This window comes from Schistocerca nitens, chromosome 4, assembly GCF_023898315.1.
Source record: "Schistocerca nitens isolate TAMUIC-IGC-003100 chromosome 4, iqSchNite1.1, whole genome shotgun sequence".
Lineage (NCBI taxonomy): Eukaryota > Metazoa > Arthropoda > Insecta > Orthoptera > Acrididae > Schistocerca > Schistocerca nitens.
Genome location: NC_064617.1, coordinates 986,846,462 through 986,871,627, shown reverse-complemented (window position 1 = coordinate 986,871,627; position 25,166 = coordinate 986,846,462). Strand labels below are relative to the sequence as shown.

General features: G+C 36.9%; 1 protein-coding gene across 1 annotated transcript in view; it reads left to right on the top strand.

The window, feature by feature from the left end:
* The window catches only part of LOC126253699 (dedicator of cytokinesis protein 1), a 443,179-nt gene that overhangs the window by 221,986 nt on the left and 196,027 nt on the right, over positions 1–25,166 (top strand). The window contains exons 18-20 of the mRNA XM_049955225.1: positions 6,560–6,715; positions 21,366–21,559; positions 24,544–24,776. Of these exons, the coding sequence (XP_049811182.1) occupies positions 6,560–6,715; positions 21,366–21,559; positions 24,544–24,776 (583 nt within the window). The remainder of the gene's footprint in view (positions 1–6,559; positions 6,716–21,365; positions 21,560–24,543; positions 24,777–25,166) is intronic.

The following is a 25,166-nucleotide window of genomic DNA, read 5'->3' as shown; positions in this document are numbered from 1 at the left end:
GGAAACATTGAGACACGACTGAAAACATCCAGGCTCGTGTTACATCACCTCTAAAGAATATTCCACAGAATGTTTTCCAGTATTGAAAACACTGCCTCCAGGAGTGTATTGATGCAGGAGGGTGAGGGTGCTATTTCGAAAATTTTTGACTATTTGTACAAATACATTGAATAAAAAATTATTTATGAATTTGGTCACATTGTTTATGGAACCCACCTTGTATGTTGCTATAAACTTAAAGTTTGAATGTATACTTCCACACGGCAGTGGTGGCTTGAAAACAGAATAATTTATCACATATCTAATAGAGCAAAACTTCTCAAAAACAGGTAGCCCAGGAGAGAAAATAAATGTCCATTATTAAAAAGTGTCATTTATTGGTGTAATGTCTTGTAAACTTGTATTTTATTTACTGAGTGACAGTGCAGATGTATCAAATGTCTTCTGGAAGGCAAAGAACATGGCATCAACCTATTGCCATACCTTCTGCTGCCAGGCTAGAAGTTGGTGAAATCAAAATAACATTCACTTTCACCATTGTGTTCTGCAGTTACTCCAACATATGTGGCTAGCCATTACCGTCTTATGGCTCTTTAATAGAAGAAGACATTTCTTTTTATCGAGAAAAATAAACTACACAATATATTCTGTGTGATGACGCTGCCTTAGAGCATAATATACTTTGACACATTGAAAATCTGTAATTTTTGAGCGTGAAATGCGGAATGGAAATTTAACCGTATTTTTTGTACAGTGACTTCTTTACATTTACGAGAAGTTACCACTATTGATAATTGTCAAGCTAAGATAAACTAGCCCATGAATATTTTTTAAACAAAACTCTAAGCAATGAACACCATAAAAATGAAATTGCTCAGCTGTCTTTTTTTCCATAGGTGGATTTGTAAAATCTAATTATGAAACACTGAAATTGCACCTTTTTGCAAATAAAACATACAATACAGATTATGTATATCTTGAGATCTATATAATGTTATGAACTTTTTTCTTGACCATGAAGACAATAAAAAACAATGAAAATATAATTTATTGAGGAATTTGCAGTGAAGAATATACTCTCCATTAACAAGGCAGATTATTCTCTTGTTTGGAAAGGAAAATGACAGATTTCAGAAGCCAAATGACATATTACTTACCTGCAATGGAGTTTTTTGTTAAATATTTTCTTTACTTTGTATTCCTTTCATGTAGCATTGCTCTATAATTTGTTTTTTAGGGTAATGTCAACTGCTTAAGCCGCAGTTGACATCTTTAGGTGCTGCTGTATGAGTCTGTCTGTCTGTTCATCTTGAGCAACAGGATCTGTTGGACAAGGAGTATTCCACAGTTCATTTTAGAGCATTAGAGCTGAATTGGCCTGTGTTATACCATGTTGACATCTCACTAGGACAGTTAAAGACATTGCAAGAGTAATGATATCAATATACTTACTACCTGATAGCAGGGAATGACCATAGATGCCTGAGTTGTTAGTATGGTGTTCATGTGCCAACTGCACAAGAATATAATAAGAGTATAGAGTGAGCAGCTGCCTTACGGGAATTCTCAATTACAAACAGCTCCTTATTCACTTCCAGAGTGAGTTTAGGAAATATTATTCCATTATTGGTAAACTGACAGTGCTGGAGGTGACTATACAGCAGGCTTTCCTACTCATACAACACCTAGTAAATATATTTTTTGATCCCTTGAAGGTCTGTGTACTATATGGAGACAAACTGTACTTTGGCAGTCATATCCATTGCTAAAGTGCTTTGTGTAGGGGTACTGCACATTGACTTCTAATTTCTGACAGAGAGTAGTGTTTGTTTACAAAAATGTTCAAATGTGTGTGAAATCTTATGGGACTTAACTGCTAAGGTCATCAGTCCCTAAGCTTACACACTGTTGTTGTTGTGGTCTTCAGTCCTGAGACTGGTTTGATGCAGCTCTCCATGCTACTCTATCCTGTGCAAGCTTTTTCATCTCCCAGTACCTACTGCAACCTACATCGTTCTGAATCTGCTTAGTGTATTCATCTCTTGGTCTCCCTCTACGATTTTTACCCTCCACGCTGCCCTCCAATGCTAAATTTGTGATCCCTTGATGCCTCAAAACATGTCCTACCAACCGATCCCTTCCTCTAGTCAAGTTGTGCCACAAACTTCTCTTCTCCCCAATCCTATTCAATACCTCCTCATTAGTTACGTGATCTACCCACCTTATCTTCAGCATTCTTCTGTAGCACCACATTTCGAAAGCTTCTATTCTCTTCTTGTCCAAACTGGTTATCGTCCATGTTTCACTTCCATACATGGCTACACTCCATACAAATACTATCAGAAACGACTTCCTGACACTTAAATCTATACTCGATGTTAACAAATTTCTCTTCTTCAGAAACGATTTCCTTGCCATTGCCAGTCTACATTTTATATCCTCTCTACTTCGACCATCATCAGTTATTTTACTCCCTAAATAGCAAAACTCCTTTACTACTTTAAGTGTCTCATTTCCTAATCTAATCCCCTCAGCATCACCCGACTTAATTTGACTACATTCCATTATCCTCGTTTTGCTTTTGTTGATGTTCATCTTATATCCTCCTTTCAAGACACTGTCCATTCCGTTCAACTGCTCTTCCAAGTCCTTTGCTGTCTCTGACAGAATTACAATGTCATTGGCGAACCTCAAAGTTTTTACTTCTTCTCCATGAATTTTAATACCTACTCCGAATTTTTCTTTTGTTTCCTTTACTGCTTGCTCAATATACAGATTGAATAACATCGGGGAGAGGCTACAACCCTGTCTCACTCCTTTCCCAACCACAGCTTCCCTTTCATGCCCCTCGACTCTTATAACTGCCATCTGGTTTCTGTACAAATTGTAAATAGCCTTTCGCTACCTGTATTTTACCCCTGCCACCTTCAGAATTTGAAAGAGAGTATTCCAGTTAACGTTGTCAAAAGCTTTCTCTAAGTCTACAAATGCTAGAAACGTAGGTTTGCCTTTTCTTAATCTTTCTTCTAAGATAAGTCGTAAGGTTAGTATTGCCTCACGTGTTCCAACATTTCTACGGAATCCAAACTGATCTTCCCCGAGGTCCGCTTCTACCAGTTTTTCCATTCGTCTGTAAAGAATTCACGTTAGTATTTTGCAGCTGTGACCTATTAAACTGATAGTTCGGAAATTTTCACATCTGTCAACACCTGCTTTCTTTGGTATTGGAATTATTATATTCTTCTTGAAGTCTGTGGGTATTTCGCCTGTCTCATACATCTTGCTCACCAGATGGTAGAGTTTTGTCATGACTGGCAGTTTTGTCATGACTGGCTCTCCCAAGGCCATCAGTAGTTCTAATGGACTGTTGTCTACTCCCGGGGCCTTGTTTCGACTCAGGTCTTTCAGTGCTCTGTCAAACTCTTCACGCAGTATCTTATCTCCCATTTCATCTTCATCCTCTTCCATTTCCACACACTACTTAACACTACTTAACCTAAATTATCCTAAGGACAAACACACTCACCCATGCCCGAGGGAGGACTCGAACCTCCGCCAGGACGAGCTGCACAGTCCATGACTGCAATGCCTTAGACCGCTTGGCTAATCCCACGTGGCTGTTTGTTTACTTCCACCATGCTACGTACTTTAGTCTAAACCTTGACCACTATAGAAAGTTTATTGACACTGTTCTGAGTGTGAGTTTCAGTAAGATTTTGGGGTCTAATTTTGGGCAAGCTCTCTTTTCTACTACATATGAGGTATGTGGAGCCATTGTTCTTCAAGACACTGGGCATCTTGGAGTGCTACAAACGCAGGTCTTGAAGAACCAACAGTATGTGCCTGCTCCAGTTTTATGAGGCCTTCATGTGGTCTGTGTTGGCTTATGGGTACCACACATTTTGATTAACAAGAACTTCAGAGTTGACGATATAGATGCCACTCACCATGAGGGAGAGTCTAAGCTTGCTGACAGGTGCCGGCACAATCAGCTCCATTCCTTGCCTCTGTGGTGAGGCTAGTTAGCCACTATTAACAATCGAGTGCATCAAGCCCAGCGGTATTTGACTGGTCCAAAGTTGCTGGTATTCTCTTGGCTGAGTTACCAGTTTTGGAAATGGCACTTGCAAATTGCATATGAGTAAAAATCCGTTTGAGAACGACATAAAAACGAATCTTGTAACATTTGATGTTGCCCTAATATCAGTCCTTACTGAGACCTAGCTTTAGCACCAACTCTAGTTTCTAATGAAGCCCACAATTATATTCGATTTAACTGAGTGCAAGAAAGACTGATCTCCTGATTACATTAGATAGTAACTGCTTTGTGGTTTGCCCTTGACAAGTTTTCGTATCCTTTTTCTGAATGAACAATGAGGTCATTGTCTTATAATTCAGATATATTCATGACGGTGGAATCACTGGATCTCGTGAGATGTTTTCAAAATGTGGAGTCCCATATTGCTTGACATCCTGATTCCACAGCAAACCATTCAGTATGTTCCCAGCAGAGAACACCTTCCTTAAGCTACAACTTATAAGAAGGAGATGACAGTCTGCTGGGTAGCAGAACATGTGCAAATAAATTAATGTGTATGAAGAGGTCACTATCCAGCTAGCGTGTTATTCCCTATGGTGACAGAAATGACACACCTGTGTATAGTGTTAGTGCAGTACAAATTTAACTGACTGTGTTTTGTATCATGATGACCATAACAACTGATTTTGTCTACTGATATGCCACTTATTTTTGGTGACAATGAAACAAATGTGTATTATGGATATATATGTTGTTTTATATTCCACTGTGCCTAAATTATAAGGTATAGAATTTTAGTTTTTATCGTGGTGGCAGGCTCATATAAAGGATCAAGTAGCCACAATACACGAATACTCATCTAATTCCTTCTGTCGGAACATTTGCATTTTAAGAACAAGATGTATTAGCAGGCTTAGGTTTAATGTTCAAGGTGGTAGACGTATGTATATGGAAAGAGTGGATGGAAATGAGTAAATCACTTTTAATTAACTTTTTCTTTCAATTTAAAATTTTAATTGCATTCATATTGCAAAGTATGGTCACTAATAGCACTCTTTACAACTCCAAAAATCTAAAAAAAAATCATCGCAGTAGTTGTTTATAATTCAAATAACAGGTAGATTCGAACTAAATTTTTCAATGCTGCAGGTCCTGCTTTAATGTTAAGCTTGTATGTAAATGAGAGGAAAGGGGTGTGGGGCTTTTGACGCTAGAGTCTCTCACTTATCTAGGTCACACATCACTTGTCAGCATTCAGTCGTGGTGGATCTATAGTGCTCCATATTATTTTATGTGAAATGCTTACTATAGAGGTCTTTTAAAATTCTTGGCAAACAGCTAATCAACTTTAAGGGAAATGTTGTAAGTATGCTTTTTAAAAATTAAAGATATGTGTGATGATAGCAGCATTGAAATTTTAGATAAATTAATTCACAGATATAAACTTTGTGAGGTTTTACAATTTAAAATGTAAAGCAAATTCTCTCTCTCTCTCTCTCTCTCTCTCTCTCTCTCTCTCTCTGTGTGTGTGTGTGTGTGTGTGTGTGTGTGTGTGTGCGTGTGTGTGTGTGGTTTTCTCTGTTTCAATGCACATTCTTAGTAAAAATATAAAATATCTTGAGTTGTTAATTCTGCAGTTCATGTTGAATCTTTCCAACACCATTGTTAGTGAGTAGATCGGTGTATTCTGTGATTAGAGGGTTTTAAAATATGTTAGATTACTATTGAACTGAGTTTTTGTTACATACAGGTGCTTGAAAAAGGATCTGGCACAGGTGAGTATCATCTGGATTTTTATATAGAGCTAATTTTCTATAAAAATCATAGTGCACACAAATTTGTTAGGTGGCTCTTCTAGTTGGAAGCATATTTACAAGTCAGAACTTGGCTAATTATTTTATAAAGTTTCTGTAGCACATATACATAGTGACTATCACTATTGTGCAATAAGGAGTGACGTGGAATTATTATTAGTATTACTTGCAAAGTTACCAAGCTGCAACATATAAATTTGGTAATTACCAGACAGCAGCTTTAGAGAGAGAGTAAATTATAGTATGTTAAAAGTATCAGTATGTTTCAGTTAAATTTTTTAAATTATTCATGTTTCATTTTTAAATCAGTGGCTGTATATGTAAAAAGTAAGTTACAGCCAATTCTTGAATAATTATTTTTATAAAATGTTATTTTAAACAGAAATGTTTGCCAGTACACAGCAGGTTAACCTTTTAATGTTTTGGAACTAATGATAAGAGCTGCATTTCCATATGCATTGTATTTCAACGCCACAGTTGCCTGGATTGTTGTCAGTTATGAGATTTGATTACTGTGTCACATTTAATAATACCAGTTACTGAAGTTTTCTGGCTGTATTCTATTGTGGTTTGTCATTGCTACTCATGAGTAATTATTGGGAGCACTATCCACATAATAGCCAAATAGCAACATAATCTCATTACTGACAGTCACAGTTTCATGTTTAGTGCATAATTGTATTGCAGTCATATCTTTATTTGACAGGTTGAACTGTGCGTGAAAATCCTCAGTGACATCATGGATCTTCTATTTCGACCAGACATTGGCACCACTATACATGATATAAAAGAAATAATGCTGACTGTTTTACGAACTGTTATACAAACTGTGATAGCCATGGACCGAGACAGCCCATTAGTGGTGAGTGAAAACATATTATTTATTGTTTGACAAAATGTAATAAAATTAATTTTTGTTTTGTTTGGTCCTTGGCAAGATAATATACTACTGGCATTGTTTTAGAAAAATGCCGTAAGGTCAAACATACTGTTCTTCTTGATGAATTAAACTAACGTATTACCTCTTTCATTTGTGGTATCCACTAAAGTTTCACACTGAAGGTTCAGTCTTCAGTTTGTGCCCTACTTTGTTTGCCTTGAAGATTTAAATTAAGTTCATTGATGTTTGTAAACCTGTTACCTAAAAAGGCACCTTGAAAAAGTCAGTTTCTATCAAAAAATCAACCTTTCAGTTCAGGACTGTATTCTGAAAAGAAAATATGCATCTCATTCTTGAGACCCCAGTATGAAAAAGGAAAGATGTATGTAAATTTCTCATGTCCTCACAGTTGTTTGGAAAAGATTTTTTAGTGGCTGAGATTTTTTGAAGTTTTTGAAATTTTATGGTCACATTAAGAGCATTGCTATAACTGATGGATAATTTTAATGCAACAGATGCCTTCCTATGGATCAGGCAGTAGCTACTAGAATAGTTTTTATGCTATTTTTAATAACCTGTACAGCTCTATTAATTATTCCATGCGTGGCCTTCACTCTGTCGATACTGATATCAGTGCAGTTCCCCCATGGTACTTTATTCTCCTCAAGATAATACAAGTAATTTAGTAGACCAAATGCTTCAACTCCAGTATTATGTGTTGGTAGAGATCTGTATAAAAGGAGAGTTTCCAGTAATTTCTTTTCAAGCTGATACCGAATTATTATCGCTAATCATGGGAGCCCATCTGTGCTGTTAGACTCATCTGTTTGTAATGAAAATTTGCATGGTTTGGAATTATAAATTAGTTCATTCTTTATATTGGTTGCTAAATATCTGATGGACTGAGCTACTATCATTTGGAAGTGAGATCAGAGCCTCCCAAAGTGGAATGTTTAAAAAGATTCTCTGAATTTGAATAGTCTGCATCTCCTTAAGCTATTTTATATCTGACTAAGGGAGAAGCCAAAGTTGCTTTTTGTTTTACTGTTACTGTTGTTTGAACCATACATGTATTTAATTTTAATATTTCATTGTGCTTTCAAAAGATAAATGCAACATATTTTTTCTTTGACCTTGCCATGAACAGATTCCAAATGACGACATATTTTAGTTGGAACCACAGTGCTATTTGGGGGAACTTTGCATCTTATAACACACTGAGAATTATAATTATTGGTCATGAATCTTAAAGATATATAACTTTCATCATACTGCTGAAATTTTTATTGACTGCTTTGAACTGAATACTAGTAGAAGCATTAACTGATGTTATTTCTTTTGAGGTGATTACTACATTTTACTGGGTTCTTCTTCTTATCTTCATTTATTGATGCATATCAGCTAAAGAAGTAGCACTTTTTTTTAATCATTCTAAGGGGTTATCCTTTTTGAGTTAAACTTGAATTTGTTCATTATTTATTATTATTTTATGAAAAAATAACCAGAACCTAACAGCAGCATTCATTTCATAATTTTTGTCCCAGTTAAGATTGGATGGTCATTCTGAAGTTATTTTTTATTCATTGTTATCTCACCAAATGATTCTACCCACTCTGTCATTGAAAACTTGTAGTCCTCATCATCATTAGGATAGTGGCAAGACTGGAAATGGAAAGATTGGAACTTGTATGGGCGTTGACCACGATGTTGAGCACCCCACAGACTATCATCATCATCATTATTATCTGCCATATTATGATGCGAGGTTCTACGCCTTCTTCACCAGGGCCATTGGGGAGTTTTGTGCACAAAACTGTTAGGTAGGAGACACGTTTTTTGACCAGGGATTGATGACAAAATTGTCCGTTTTGTTGCGACTTGTAAGCAGTGTGCCCGACCACAGGCAGCTTGCAGGGCATCTCTGTACCCCTGGCCAACTCCATGCCAGCCATGGGAATGGATTCATTTAGAATGAGATTTTCACTCTGCAGCAGAGTGTGCGCTGATATGAAACTTCCTGGCAGATGAAAACTGTGTGCCGGGCCGAAACTCAAACTCAGGACCTTTGTCTTACGCGGGCAAGTGCTCTACCAACTGAGCTACCCAAGCACGACTCACGCCCCGCCCTCACAGCTTTACTTCTGCCAGTACCTCGTCTCCTACCTTCCAAACTTCCTCTCAGGAGAGCTTCTGTAAAGTTTGGAAGGTAGGAGACACTTGGGGTTCAGACCTCAGTTCATTGCTTTTCTCACTATGTATCAGTGATACTTCATCTGTGTTCACTCTTGTCACTACCAACCATATGTTGACGATATCCAGCTGTATACAAGTGCCAGACCTAAGAAAATTGCTGCTGCGATATCAGGTTCAAGTGATCTCGGTTCAGTATCACGACGGGCATGATACATGGGTCTGAAACTGAACCCTAAGAAGTCACAGAGTGTCTTTATATCATACCAAAAGTTGATTGGCCAACAAAATCATTAGGCAGTCCCTCCAATACTTCACTTCAAAGAAACAGCAAAAGATCTTGGCATAATCGTAGGTGATCATGTAAAGAGGGAAGAACAAACTGTTGCACCATGTAGGACATCTCTCTCTCTCTCTTGCCTGCGTGCAACCCAAAATTTTAGAAAAATAGTTCCACCCCAAATTAAACATAAGTTAGTCTACTCCACCAAATTTTTACTACTGTGATATAGTTCAACACAACACCAATAGCGAACATTCCAGGTGACTCAAGATATACAGGGTGTTACAAAAAGGTACGGCCAAACTTTCAGGAAACATTCCTCACACACAAAGAAAGAAAATATGTTATGTGGACATGTGTCCGGAAACACTTACTTTCCATGTTAGAGTTGATTTTATTGCTTCTCTTCAAATCACATTAATCATGGAATGGAAACACACAGCAACAGAATGTACCAGTGTGACTTCAAAGACTTTGTTACAGGAAATGTACAAAATGTCCTCAGTTAGCGAGGATACATGCATCCACCCTCCATCGCATGGAATCCCTGATGCTCTGATGCAGCCCTGGAGAATAGTGTATTGTATCACAGCCATCCACAATATGAGCACGAAGAGTCTCTACATTTGGTACCGGGGTTGCATGGACAAGAGCTTTCAAATGCCCCCATAAATGAAAGTCAAGAGGGTTGAGGTCAGGAGAGCGTGGAGGCCATGGAATTGGTCCACCTCTACCAATCCATCGGTCACCGAATTTGTTGTTGAGAAGCGTACGAACACTTCGACTGAAATGTGCAGGAGCTCCATCATGCATGAACCACATGTTGTGTCGTACTTGCAGAGGCACATGTTCTAGCAGCACAGGTAGAGTATCCCGTATGACATCATGATAATGTGCTCCATTGAGCATAGGTGGAAGAACATGGGGCCCAATCAAGACATCACCAATAACGCCTGCCCAAACGTTCACAGAAAATCTGTGTTGATGACGTGATTGCAAAATTGCGTGCGGATTCTCGTCAGCCCACACATGTTGATTGTGAAAATTTACAATTTGATCACGTTGGAATGAAGCTTCATCCGTAAAGAGAACATTTGCACTGAAATGAGGATTGACACATTGTTGGATGAACCATTCGCAGAAGTGTACCCGGGAAGGCCAATCAGCTGCTGATAGTGCCTGCACACGCTGTACATGGTACGGAAACAACTGGTTCTCTCGTAGCACTCTCCATACAGTGACGTGGTCAACGTTACCTTGTACAGCAGCAACTTCTCTGACACTGACATTAGGGTTATCGTCAACTGCATGAAGAATTGCCTTGTCCATTGCAGGTGTCCTCGTCATTCTAGGTCTTCCCCAGTCGCGAGTCATAGGCTGGAATGTTCCGTGCTCCCTAAGACGCCAATCAATTGCTTCGAACGTCTTCCTGTTCTTCGTTCTGGAAATCTGTCTCGATACAAATGTACCGCACCACGGCTATTGCCCCGCGCTAATCCATACATCAAATGGGCATCTGCCAACTCCGCATTTGTAAACATTGCACTGACTGCAAAACCACTTTCATGATGAACACTAACTTGTTGATACTTGAAAGGAGAGACAGCATTGGTCGTATATTTTTGTTTATTATCGCAAAATCGATGTGATCGCCGTAAGCTTATTGACACCAGTGCTTACTAATTTAAGTTATATATTACAGCACTGAAGATGGTCAGTAAGTGACAGAAAATCGATTTTGCGATAATAAACAAAAATATACGACCAATGCTGTCTCTCCTTTCAAGTATACACATTATCTGGTCGTAGTGCACAGGACACTATGGAGTCGCCAATCAATAACCTGTTGACGTTACGTGCTGATGTGCTTGATGCTAGTACTGTAGAGCAATGAGTTGCATGTCAACACAAGCACCGAAGTCAACATTACCTTCCTTCAATTGGGCCAACTGGCAGTGAATTGAGGAAGTACAGTACATACTGACGAAACTAAAATGAGCTCTAACATGGAAATTAAGCATTTCTGGACAGATGTCCACATAACATCTTTTCTTTATTTGTGTGTGAGGAATGTTTCCTGAAAGTTTAGCCGTACCTTTTTGTAACATCCTGTATGTCCAACATTTGGATGCATGACCAAATCATTTATACTCAGATTTGGCGTAAGATGATTTCTGAAAGTTCCATATACTTCTTGTCTGACTCCTGTATGTATCTTGAATGTGTCTGAGATTTCGTCCATAAATTTTATTTTCTATGTGGTGTCTGTTGTATGAGACCTTCAGGAGCATTTGCATGTTATATTTAGTACGGGACCTTCCTTTTCTGAAGCGTGCTTGGTGTTCACTTATCTTTGTATCTGCTTGTGGTTCTAATCTGTTGAGTAATGCCTTGGAGAGAAGTTTGTTTGTGGCCCATAATAACGAGATACCTCTGTGGTTATTAGGGTTTGTCTTGTCGCCCTTTCTTTGGAGTGGGTGAATCAACACACATTTCCATTCCTGTGGAATTTTCTCTGTATTCCATAATTTCTGTGAGAATTTTATGGATTTTCTTTGTGATGGTTTGGTATCGGAGTTTCCAGATCTTGGAGCTAGTGCCGTCTTCTTGTATATTATTATTATTATTATTATTATTATTATTATTATTATTATTAGTGCATGTTGCTCATATGCTATACAAATTGTAATTTTGACTCACGTAGGATATCTGATTACAAGTAAGAGAGGTCCTGGAGTCTCTTATCTTTCCAGGTGAAATAAATTCATATCTAAATAAATGGCCGATGCAAACTGTGAATGAAACCAAGGGGAATTTAAGTTCTGAGGGAATTAATTAAAACTTTGAGGTTTGTCAGTGTCATTGTAATTATGTCAGGAACGCCAAAGTATTTGGAAGAACAGTTCAGTAAAATGGATGGCATCTAGAGAAGAGGTTATAAGATGAATATCAACAAAAGTAAAATGATGGTGACAGAATGTTGTTGAATTAAATCTGTTTGTGAGGAGGAAATTAGATTAGGAAATGAAGCACTTTGATTGATATTTTTTTATTGGTCTGGTTTTATCATAGAACATATTTGTACAACTGATACTGGGCAGGCCAAAATGGGGTAGTTGTGTTTAGTACCAGCAAAAAAGAAGTGAACATAAGTAGGTGCGTATTTTTACAATTGAAGTTTTATCAGTAATTTTTTAAGGACAGACAAATTGAAATTAGGTACCTATTCTTAATGTCTAAGTTTATCAATAATTATTTAACTAACATTTATTTTTACATATTAGAAGTTCTTTTACACATGAGAAACATTTTTTTAACTATTGGATACCTAGCAATTTTTATTTCCTCTGGTAGCTTCTGTATCACCGATGTATACTCTTATGTTCTGGAACGAGTTTGGTCTATATTTGATTGCCCTCTGGTACAATATTTGTTTGCTTTCTTGTTATGGAGTAATCAGCCTGTAACGAGGAGGTAGTCCGTGGTGAACAAGACAGGTTCATAAATGTATGAGCATGGAACATTCAGAACATAAAGCTCAGTAAAGTGAAATTTATAAGACTCAATTTTTTAAGGCCATAATTACCTTTAGGGCTTTTTTTATGCGCTAAAAACATTTATGCTACGAGTGTCTCCAGAAAATGATTCCACATCAGAGCACAGAGTGGAACTGTGAATAGTATGCCTGCTGTACTGTTGTTTTTGCTTGTTGTAAAATTAAATGTTCTTACACCATAGCACACAGATGAGAACATTTGCTTCAGGCAGAAGTCTTAAGTGTAAATATTTTTCACAAAATTCTGAACACAAAGCTGTATTTGGTTCTTTTATTATACTATCAGTTTACAAGCCACCATCTGGTATCTGTATCATCATAATTGGAGTGTGAGTCAGAAGTGTAACTGCAAACATGAAAATAAAATGTAAATGACAAGAGAAGCACAATGTAGGGACCATGAAACTTGAACAAAATTTGGAAGATGCCATAAGTGTAACTACAGTAACAAAAATAAAATATAAATGACAAGAGAAATACACTGTAGTATTTACAAAACTCAAACAAAATATGTAAAATGTTTTTGTTTGAGTTTTGTAAGTACTACAGTTTTTGTCATTTACATTTTATTTTTGTAACTGTATTTGTGACTAATGGTCCAATTGTGATGATACTGGTGCCAGGATTGTTTATAATTGAAACTGGTAGTGCAGTAAAAGAATCAAATGTAGATATGTGTTATGAATTTAGTAAAACACAGATGAGAGTTCTTTAACAAGTTACTGAAATGTATGTCCCATTTTAAGTCCTGTTAACCCATAAATGCAAAAAAATTTGTGACACATTTTCTGAAGGATCAGCTTTTAATCTTGCTTGAATATAAATTTGGCTTGATAATGGAAATAAATTAAAGTTGATACATACAGTTTTTACAGTATTTACAGTGAATTTGTTTTTGGCTAGATGGCAGAAATATTTGATTTTGGCCAGCTGGTGGAAATAAATGAAAGTTGACACATACAGTTTTTACAGTATTTACAATGAATATGATTTGGGGGAACCACTCTGAAAGTATTTTTATAGAACTTTTTACTGTTGACTGCAAGGTTTCTGGGCTGGATTCAGCGAGGAGTATGCAGGCATCACCTATGTTTTTGGGGGCTCTCATACATCCGACAAGGTCATCTACATAAATCAAGAATAGTAGCAGTACTAACACTGAGTCCTGAATACACTGTATTTTATTCCAACAAAAAATAATCAATTTTTGACAGTATTGCCTAAAAATTCAAGTCACCACGCAGTGGCAGGAGAACACACATATTAAAAAAAAAGTTTCACGTACGTGAGCTTTCGGAGCCAGTGGCTCCTTCTTCTGGCAGAAGGGTTGAAGGGAAAGGAAGAGGAGTGAAGGAAAAGGGCTCGAGAGATTTAGGGAAAGGGACAGAGTTCGGAAAAGTCGCCCAGAATCCCGGTTCGGGAAAGACTTACTGGACAGGATGAGAAGGAAATTCACGTGAAAGGAAAGAATTGTTTCTTGTTTTATTCAGAATGTTAATCTCATACTGAAGTTTATGGTCTTTTAGATATGAACACAACTAGCTATGTGCTACACAGGTTACGTCTAGATTTTGTGGTCCCAGATATTGAAGGCTTTTGTAAGGCCAAAGAAAATATCAGCAGGTATTTTGTATTGGTTGAACAATTTCAAAGTACAATCAAAGAATTCAAAAATTGCTATTAGTGAATATTTAGACTTTCTGAAACCGTGTTGTTGGACGGTAAGAATTTTTTAAAAGGAACTTAAGTGTGACTCCAATCAGTAGTTTGGTTTATCAGAATAACCTTTTATTAGCTTTGGTGAAACTTTTTCTATTTTCAGAACATCTGGAAAGAAACTAGTTTCTAAAGAGAGGCTGAAAAGTTTTACCAATGGTATTGCTATGTGGTGAGCACATGCTTTTAATCTGAAGTCAGGTACTCCATCAAGGCCAAGTGATATTTTATTACTTAATGATTTAATTTTTCTTATGCTTTCATGTGCTTACATAGAGGCTTTTGAGATCACCAATTTACAGGAGAATGTGGGACTGGTACTTCATAGTTAACGTGAGTGTGATGTTTAGCTAGTGAATGGATCATTAAATTTTTTTCACAACTGAGTTTCGATCTGTTGCTTTGGATCTGTCTTGTGTTAACGATACATTCTTTCATTTTAGTATTGAGCTACAACTTTCTTTCTCCATATCTCTCCACATGGATCTCTTTACATGTTGAGTTTCTTATAGTATTGTCAGTCCGTATAATTTTAGTCTTTTTGACTTCTCTATCATAGATTCTTTTGTACACTTTCTCTATATTTTTATAACAGTGCTGCAGAAATCTGTTTCTCCCACTGAAAATTTGTATGCCTTTAGTTACCCAATTAGTGTTGTTCAAAGATTTTAATGTTTTTATTCCATTAGGAAATGCTATATTAAAATTATGAAGGAAATTATTAAAACTGTTGTACAAGCTGTCAACCTTGTTCTGAATGAAAATGCTTTTCCAATTTTACCCCCTAACAACTACAATCCCTGAATTTGTAGCTTTTATTCGTGATAAACATTTGGTCAGTGATGAATCTGTACAAAAATGTTGATCTTGCTGGGCAGTATATTGTGAGGATCACATTGAATGTGTTGGTCACATTTATCAAAGTATCTCTCTTGCATTGCTGTCTTTTGAAAAAATGTTGCAGTCGCCACAAAGCACTGGCATCATATTTAACATATTGGTGCGGTAGTTTGCACATGGAGACTGACAGATTTCCATGAGATAAATGTAAATAATTATGGAAATATATTCTGACAATTTAATAATAGGAAGGTCATAATCTTATCTTATCTTATCTTATCTTAGCCTCAGTATTGACAATGCAGAAATTTATCTGCTCTTTCACAAAGGTAGTAGTACCACCATGGTTGGAGAACTCTCCCCTAAAATTACTCTGTAATGTTTATTCTGCTACCTAGATTAATTTTACTTTGTTATTTCATAGCCATTATTAAGTTATGTAAATTATGTCTACATTCACTAAAAGCAATAGACAAGTTTTGCAATTTGAGCAGCAAAATAACTGATGACGACCAAGGTAGAGAGGACATAAAATGTAGAGGGACAGTAGCAAGAGAAGTATTTCTGCAAAAAAGAAATTTGCTAACATCAAATATAAATTTAAATGTTAGGAAAATTTTTCCAAAGGTCAAAGTGTCTTGAGAAACAAACAATTCACACAAGAAGAAAATAAAAGCTTTTGAAATTAGATGCCACAGGAGAGTGCTGAAGATTAGATTGATAGATCAAATAATTAGTGAAGATATCTCCAGAAGGAATTTCCATTCTGCAGCACAGTTGTGCTAATGAAGAAATAGTTAATCGGATTTTGTAAAAAAAGAAATTTGTTACACAGCTTGGCTAAAAGCATAAAAGATTCACCAATTCGGCCATGGAGATAATTGTGTAGGGTAAAATTTGTGGAGGGAGACGAAGGCTTGACTACAGTAAGCAGATTCAAATGAATGCAGGCTTCAGCAGTTATGGGGAACTATTCAGAGTGCTTTGAGTGGAACAGCAATGATATGGATTCAATTGTTGCTTTGATACACAGTTATAATTAGTCAGAAAGTTTGCAGCACCCACTCTACAGGAAAGTGAAAGATAACGTCTAGAAATCTCACAAGATTACAGAATCAGTGAAGCACCAGTGATATCAGTATCATCGGACAAATATCGTGGTAAAATAAAAAAAAAATAAAGTTGTGACACACAGGCAATTTTCTCTGCCTTTCCTTCCTATCCCTTCCTGCTCATCTGAATGGACAATCATGCTGTGGACAAACATGTTGTAATGGCTTATTTTACAGATATAGGCTAGATTATGATGATTTCAGTAATGCCTACTGATCGTGTATTCATGTGACATGTGTTGTTGTTTTTACAAAAATTATTTGTATGTATTACTACATGTTAAGTTTCCCTTAAAACCCAAATCCTTTCGTCTTTCCCTCTCCTTCCCTCTTTCCTGACGAGGCAACCGTTGGTTGCGAAAGCTAGAATTTTGTGTGTATGTTTGTGTTTGTTTGTGTATCTATCGACGTGCCAGCGCTTTCGTGTGGTAAGTCACATCATCTTTGTTTTTATATCTAAAAACAAAGATGATGTGACTTACCAAACGAAAGTGCTGGCACGTCGATAGACACACAAACATACACACAAAATTCAAGCTTTCGCAACAAACTGTTGCCTCATCAGGAAAGAGGGAAGGAGAGGGAAAGACGAAAGGATGTGGGTTTTAAGGGAGAGGGTAAGGAGTCATTCCAATCCTGGGAGTGGAAAGACTTACCTTAGGGGGAAAAAAGGACAGATATACACTTGCGCGCACACACACATATCCATACCCCTTCTTTCCCCCTAAGGTAAGTCTTTCCGCTCCCAGGATTGGAATGACTCCTTACCCTCTCCCTTAAAACCCACATCCTTTCGTCTTTCCCTCTCCTTCCCTCTTTCCTGATGAGGCAACAGTTTGTTGCGAAAGCTTGAATTTTGTGTGTATGTTTGTGTTTGTTTGTGTGTCTATCGACGTGCCAGCGCTTTCGTTTGGTAAGTCACATCATCTTTGTTTTTAGATATATTTTTCCCACATGGAATGTTTCCCTCTATTAATTTATATCATCTTTGTTTTTAGATATACATGTTAAGTTTGTTACATATAATTAGCCACACGAAAAATAAATGCCTAGGAATTATTTTTAAAAGCAACACAAGGCCTAGAAACCACACTAATGCAAGTTTATTTAGAGAAAATGACATAGTTCGAAAGTGGATGCTGGAATACTGATGTTTTTTGCACATCACTTAACCAACTTCAAACATTTGGTTTTCCAAGTGCTTTGTCAGTATGTGGAGTTGTGTCAATCGCAGTTGACTGCCTGCAAAAATATTAGATATCCTCTTAAAAGAGCAAACTGTTCACTGTGTAACACTATAGGTGGTGCAGAACTTTTACTAAGCAATCATTTACCCTCCACTGCTGACGTAAGTCAATGCAGTGATGTGGTATGTATGTGTTAATCAGTCTAATGGAGTAAGCACTGAAAAATGGACCAATATGAATATGTGACAGAATGGCAGAAAGAAAATACGGAGTTTATACAAACCGATGACCATACTATGAACAAAGTTGCCCAGTTTGTTTGTGTATCAACGTGAATTGTCCAAATGTGTCTACAAGGAATGGTGTACCACTCACAACCGTGTAACATGGCATAAGAACAGTGACCATAAAGACATCCTAGCTGGTGGGGACCGGAGACAGATGTCACACCTTGTCAGTGACAATCGGCATGAAACCTAATGGGAATTGCTGCCTTCAGAGAATGCTATTCCATTTTGAATACTTTGTGAGCAATCATGGTGGAGCAAACTGCACTCGGTGGACATTTGGAGACAGGTGACATGCAAAGGCTATCGCTTTCAATGGCACATGTAACTGAATGCTTTCAGTGGGCCAAAAAACGCACAAACTGGGCAGTAGCTGTCTGGACATATGTAGTAGCTTTGCCTTTCAAACTAAAAAGATGGAAGATTTTGGAAATGATGGGCAAGAAGGTCCCATCATGGCATTAGTGTTATGTTTTTCATTAAGAAGGGAATTATATACAACTGTGCACAAAAGTATACGCAAATAATGAGGGTTTTCTAAAATGTTTACATTTTGAAATTACTTAGGTTGAAAGTTAATGGGAATTCATGTCTGTAGATAGTACTTAAAATATTTAATTACAACTACTTTCATAGGATCATAGCTATGGATTATATCATATATATGGAAATATTAGCATAAATAAATAAGTAAAACTATATGAAACATGAGGGAAAACATTAACATGGGTAAAATATGGAAGACCCCATAAAATATGGGAGATGTGGCAACCCTAGTATATAGTGTGGTCTGACAAATCACGATCTAATCTCGTTTTTCGACAGTGCGAGATGCTGAGTGTACTAGACTGCCTAATGAGGCATTTAATATGGAAATGATAAGATTGCTAGTCCCCACATAGAGGAGGTGTCGAGTCACAGGCAGGCAAAATAAAAGATAATGTTAGAAATATATAACTTTTCGGGCAAAGTCGTTGTTCACTTTCACTCGAGCCCAATTCACACACGCCTGCCCTCTGTCATTGGACAGTAAGGCCCAACCGCAACTGCCTCTAATGTGAACAGCAGTCTAGTTGCGGTGAGCAATAAGGGTAAGAAAGAGGCCTGTCTGTGGATGGGAAGGGATAGAAGGGTAGGGGTAGGGGAAGACGCTAGTGCTGCCTGTGGGAACCTGCAGGGATGTGGTGGGGACAGGATAGAGCTGCTAGGTGCACCTAGAAGGTGCATGTAATGTTGGAACAGGATCAGGGAAGGTGATGGGTAAGTGAAAGACAGGGACTAGTAAAAGGTAGAGGACTGGGGGGTACGTTGTAGAGGAGCTACCACGTGCGCAGTTCACAAAAACCGTTTTTCTTGGGAAGAATCCAGATGGCACAGACTGTGAAGCAGTCGGTAAAGTGAAGCACATCGTTTTACAGGTCATGTTCAGCAAGTGAGTGGTGTAACTGTTCAGCAGTGACCATTCATATGGACATTGCTGAGTTGGTGGATCACATGGCTGGTTCCACAGTTGGCCCTGGTTTTGATGTGGCAGGAGATGACTGTGACAGATGGAGTGGGAGGACATGTGGGAAAGGTTTATTGCAGGGGTCAGTGCCATGAGGCAAGAGGTTGGGAACAGGAGTGGATTAGGGTCAGATAAGTTTGAGTTGGGAGTGCAATACTGTGTAGGGAGGGGAGGTGTGGGGAGATGGTGGGGAAGCTACTTCACATTTCAGGGTATGAGTGGTGTGCGTGAGTTTAGTGTTTATCAAGGCGTGTGCTTTTCTAAATCTGATGAAGGACTTTGTCCAATAACTTAGCCTACTTTTAGATATGTCTGTCTGCCAATAAACGTTTTATCTGTGTGATGAGTAGCAATCTATCCCAACTCATATTCTTAGCATTTTTCACATGTGAAAGTAATATCCAGATCTGAGAGAAGCAATAAGTGACACGAGAAGAAAACATCCTGTAGTCAAGTCAGCATAAGACGATCCCTGACAGCTTGACAGTGTTGTTTCCAGCTTTCAGCTATGAAGTGCAAATGGCTGCAGATGAAAACAGTGGCCATCAATGGAGCTGTGACATGACTGATGCATTGCCAAAGAGGTGTTTACAGAATCTCACTACATGAGTAGTTGAAGTGGGTGCGCGAAGCTGCTGCCCAGCCCTCTGCAACTGTCAGGGATCACCTTAAACTGACTCGACTATAGTGGCAGCATTCTCTCTCTCTCTCTCACCACAGACTTTAACTCAAGGAATAGAACTGTTTAGCTCATCTGAATATTGAATCCCAGACCTTTACATGTGTGCCAGTGCATAGCTACCCATGGAGCCACACAATTAAGCACAACTGGAAAAGAACTGATTGTCCCAACCTTGAATTTGTCCCAACTTCATCTAAGTTATTAAAACTTACTTCCAATCCATCTTTGCAACTACAGGAAAGTGTGTACTTATTTCACCACATGTGTTTCAATTTATTCATTTAAAATGTCGTCAAAATTATCTGAAAATAATGATAATTTATCTGCTTCAAGTAAAGAACAATAATGCTTGTGTGTTTATGGCATTTATCCCATGCCTTTCCAATTTTGTTATAAATTTCCAGATTATCCAATTCAGTCCAGGTAATTAAGGGTCCACAGTAGCTATTAAGGTAGATTTGTAATACCTGTAAAAAATTGTGAAGCAGCTGTGGTATGACTGCAGACATAAAGAATATTCTGTTAAGTAGCAGAGTCTCTTAATTGCTCCTGCCACATGAATTTGGAAAAAAAGCAACAAATTTTATTATTAAATTAAACTTACCAGTTCTCCAGTTTATATATTAGCTGATTTGCTGCTTCCTGACATTGGCACTGAAGTCACCAATACATTTTTGAAATAATTATATATTTGCTGTGTCTTTCTTTCCCAAGAAATGAAATTTGAGAATTAGTAAAGCAAGCTATAGAATAGAAGTTTGTCTCGTAACATACAATTTCTAGCCATTGACTTAATGTTCAGGAGACTTGTCAAATCACAAAAACTGATTTGCAATTTCCCTTATAATGTCAGTAATATAATATATGGTACTTAATAATTACTTAATTAACCTACTACTAATTTTTCTTCAAAAGTAACAAACTTTTAAAAATTAACAGTCCTAAATACTTGCTCTCTCCCACTCAAATTTTGAGGTTGTCATTTATGAATTCTTCTAGTGGATAGTAACATTTATTTTATTGCATCTCAGTGTTTCATTGTTCTGCATATTTGTTCGTTGTTGTCAAAAGCAGTATATTTCTATAGCTGATAGTGTTCATTTAAGGGGTAACCTGTGCAGTGAGTGGTCTGTGATATTTGGGCGAAAAAGAAATCCCCCCCCCCCAGAATGCAGTTCAATTTCACAGACAAAAATTGAAGACTGCATTGCTAGGTCATATCTCACAATTTATTAATAACTTGAATCTAATAACTTAATTTCTTTATTTCAGGGCAATTTAGTTGCTGTGATGATTTCTATATTTCGTCAGATGAAAGCTCACCACTTCGAAGTTTACATTTCACATTTCCAAACCAAGACAGACCTTATGGATTTCTTAATGGAAATCTTGCTTGTGTTTAAAGATTTAGTATCAAGGCCTGTGTATACAAAAGACTGGAGTGAAATGATAATGTTACAAAACAGGTAAAATATATCAACTAAGGCTTGCTCTAGAAAAGCATATAACAAAGAAAAAGAAAGAAGAAAAAGTAATCATTCCCCAGCCACGGGCGAATGATGAGTGGCACATAGGTGCATGGATGCATCAACAAGTAAATGGGAGTGCGCACGCGCACGCACTTATTTATTAGTGTTATTTTCTGAGCTTAAGGTATGTCTATGTACCACTCGTCATTCATCTGCTGGTGAGTGATTGCTTCCTAATTTGACGTTTCTATTCCAGAATTTTCTTTATTGTAATGACCAGTGTCTCATGTTAATAAGACTAAAAATGAAATGTTTATTTAAAATGAAGTGTGCAACTCGAATAATTAAAGAATTGATTTCTTGTCTTTCATATTTGGAATATACAGAGAGTGAATTAGTTCTAGAGGTGTGCTTATAATCCACTAACTGTTTCTCCTTAGTACTATAGAATTGAATTATTGTGATCTTGTGCTGTTACTTATGTCTATTGGTGTTGCTCATGCACAGAGATTGTGTGTGTCGTCAGATCTCTTATCCGACAGTTTGCAAATGAATGAAATTTTGAAGTAGGAGTCTAGATCACTTTAATTCACATTTCCATAGTTTCTTCAAATTTTTCAAGGAAAATGCCTTTGAACAATGTCAGTAAATTTCTTCTTCCATCTTTGTAAAAATAGCTATTTGACTTTATGACTTCCCTATTGAAAGTACATTAAATTGATTGATAGACAGGCGGCAGTGCAGAAATGTGTCGGTGTCAGTAGTGTACATTGTTTTTAGATTGCATGAGCTAAGAGCATTGAGATAGAAATTTCACTAAATTCATATCTTTGATAGGGCTACATTTTCTAAATCTCTGCATGACTTTGAAAACAAATGTCTCTTATTACATACAAAGAACAGTTTACTATCAGTGACTGAGACCTATTAGATGACTAACTTGCTGATGTGACTCCTGTGATGTTTTGTATAAAGGGATTGATATACATAAACTAGTATTTAAATTAAAGTTTTTTTGTGTTGTTATTGAGCTTTAGATAATAGTCCAAACTTTTTGATGTGATTACCATCTTTGGAAAATGTATTTTTTTCACTCAAAATTAATATTTTTGCATTCCATTTGTGTGCATGAAGCTCATAGTCAGGCATGTTTATGAATATATTATGGCAGCTTCTCTGTCAAGTGTTTCGCTAAGAATTTGTCCAGAATTTGAAGGATGTTGAAATTATCAAAGACATTTTTTCTGGCCTCACTATTTTTTTGAAAGACATTGATTAAGACAATACAACTGTTCAGTATGTGTGTGATTTTTCATGAGGCTTCTTACGTTATCTGCCTGGGATAAGCCTATTGGTGGGGTCGTCCTACATTTTACACCATTCTTACTGGTGCAAGCTTTAAGTTGTTTATTGTTTCCTTATAAAATCTCATTCTACAAATGTTAAAATAAAACTCATGCTGAGCCAGTAATCCAAGTGGTAGTAAATATTTTTTGGCTTATTACATAACGAAGTTTGAGCTTGCAAATCATAGGTTTGATTTAATCTTATGTTCGTTCTAACATAGAACCTGTGTCTCAGCTCTTAGCTCATAATTTCTTTGTTCTCCTTTCCTGCACTTTGTGTCTTTTATGATTTAGGATGGGAAGTGATTTCTACCTTCCCGTCAACATCTATAAAACCCTACCCTGTCTTTACCTTGATCCTATTCCTCCTCCTTTAAATCTAATTGTGATGGTAAGGTGAAAAGTTTTCAGTGAAAGACTGTTTTGTAGGCTGAAAAAAGCAGTTTTTCAACGTAGTCCGTTTTTATGTCAGTGCATTTTGTGCAATATTTTTTCTGTGTGTATATCCCATTCTGAGTTCCAATCTGGATGATCTACAAAATACTTATCTGTAGCTGTCGTAATCTCATTATTAGTCTTTATTGCAAATATATTTTAATGTGGAAATAAATGGGTGGAGACTTAAAAATTTGTGCTTCAGATTACTCAATTTTTCTATTGGCAAAGCTCCTCTGAGAGTGGGTGTACTTTCCTGGTGAAACTCTCTCTCTCTCTCTCTCTCTCTCTCTATCTCTCTATCTGTCTATTTCTGTGTGTCTTTCTTTCTTTTTCCTTCCTCAGTGCAGGCTTTTTCTCACTGTTGTAATTGCTGATAATACAATGACATAATGCGCCCATACTTCGTATTTTCATTCATGGTTGCAGCTTTGGGATGTGCTTCGCATGGGTCATATTCAAGAGAAGTACGACCATGGTGAGGACATATATCTGAAGGACCACACTCCTTGTAAAACTTCACCAGATTTGAATGAGTTTTCATTAGCAGAAACAGTGCACAAAAATATAAATTTAGGGTGATAGGGTTCTAGTTAATCTATTTGATTGAAAGAGACAGATCATCATCACTTGAAAATGTCTTGCAAATAAAACTATTCTATAGATTAATCTGACATGACTGACATTATTGCACAATCTATACTAGTGAAACAAACATGTAGTTTCATTGATATTAGTGCTACCTTTGTGCCAGGCTAATAACTTTTCACCATGCCCTCATAAAAGTTAGAACAGTTAGACTCTGATTTTCTGTTTCTTAATTAATGTGTGCTTCAGTTATTTTCCAATCCAGTTTGAAATTGATGCACTGTAACTAATTCAGTGCATTATGGATAATTCAGTTCATTATGGAAAGCTTTCATATTTTGATTATGTTGTGAACAGTTGCATTGTGGTGAGGTACGATGAATAACATGTATAAAAGAAAATTTTAAAAGCTCATACTTTGATATATTTGGTTTTAATATTTATTGTTGGTCTCATAATTTGGATGATGTTGAAAAAGCTGTTGACTTATTTCAAGCCAGAGAAATGTCCCACATGCTTAACTATGTATCAGTACTAACATTATTGATAGTGAAATTATGACTCTGTTTAAAATTGTGTTACCATAATTTACTTTCAAATATTTTGTTTCAGTGTTATTCTGAAGTCTCTTCGCTTCTTCTCTCACACAATTCGAGATTATTTTTCTCAACCATTTGAACATCAGGCTTGGAATAACTTTTTCCATTGTGCTATTACTTTCTTGACCCAGCCAGCCTTGCAACTAGACAGCTTCTCGCAGAATAAGCGATCACGTATTGTAGCCCGGTATAAAGATATGAGGCGAGAGACAGGATTTGAAATACGCAGCATGTGGTTTAATTTAGGTAAGTAAGATTCATATTTGATTTATGATTGATGCACTGTAACTAATTCAGTGCATTATGGTTAGGCATCATGAATAACATCTATAAAAGAAAATTTAAAAGGCTCACAACTGATTTAAAGCAAAAGTACCTCTTCAAATGATAGTTAACATCCTTTATTATATTGTATTGACGTTATACATAAGTAGCAAGTAAGCACTAATTATGATAAGGAGCCATTTATCTGCAGCAGTATTTGATGAGTTTTCAAGTGCATATCTTCATCCTAGGGTCATTTTGGGAACATTTTTCCACACAAGCGACTTATCATTTACCCCCTCCCCCCCACCCCCTTTTCCCCTCATACATATCATTTCTCTTTACTAACTGCGTACAAATCTTTCACTGGGG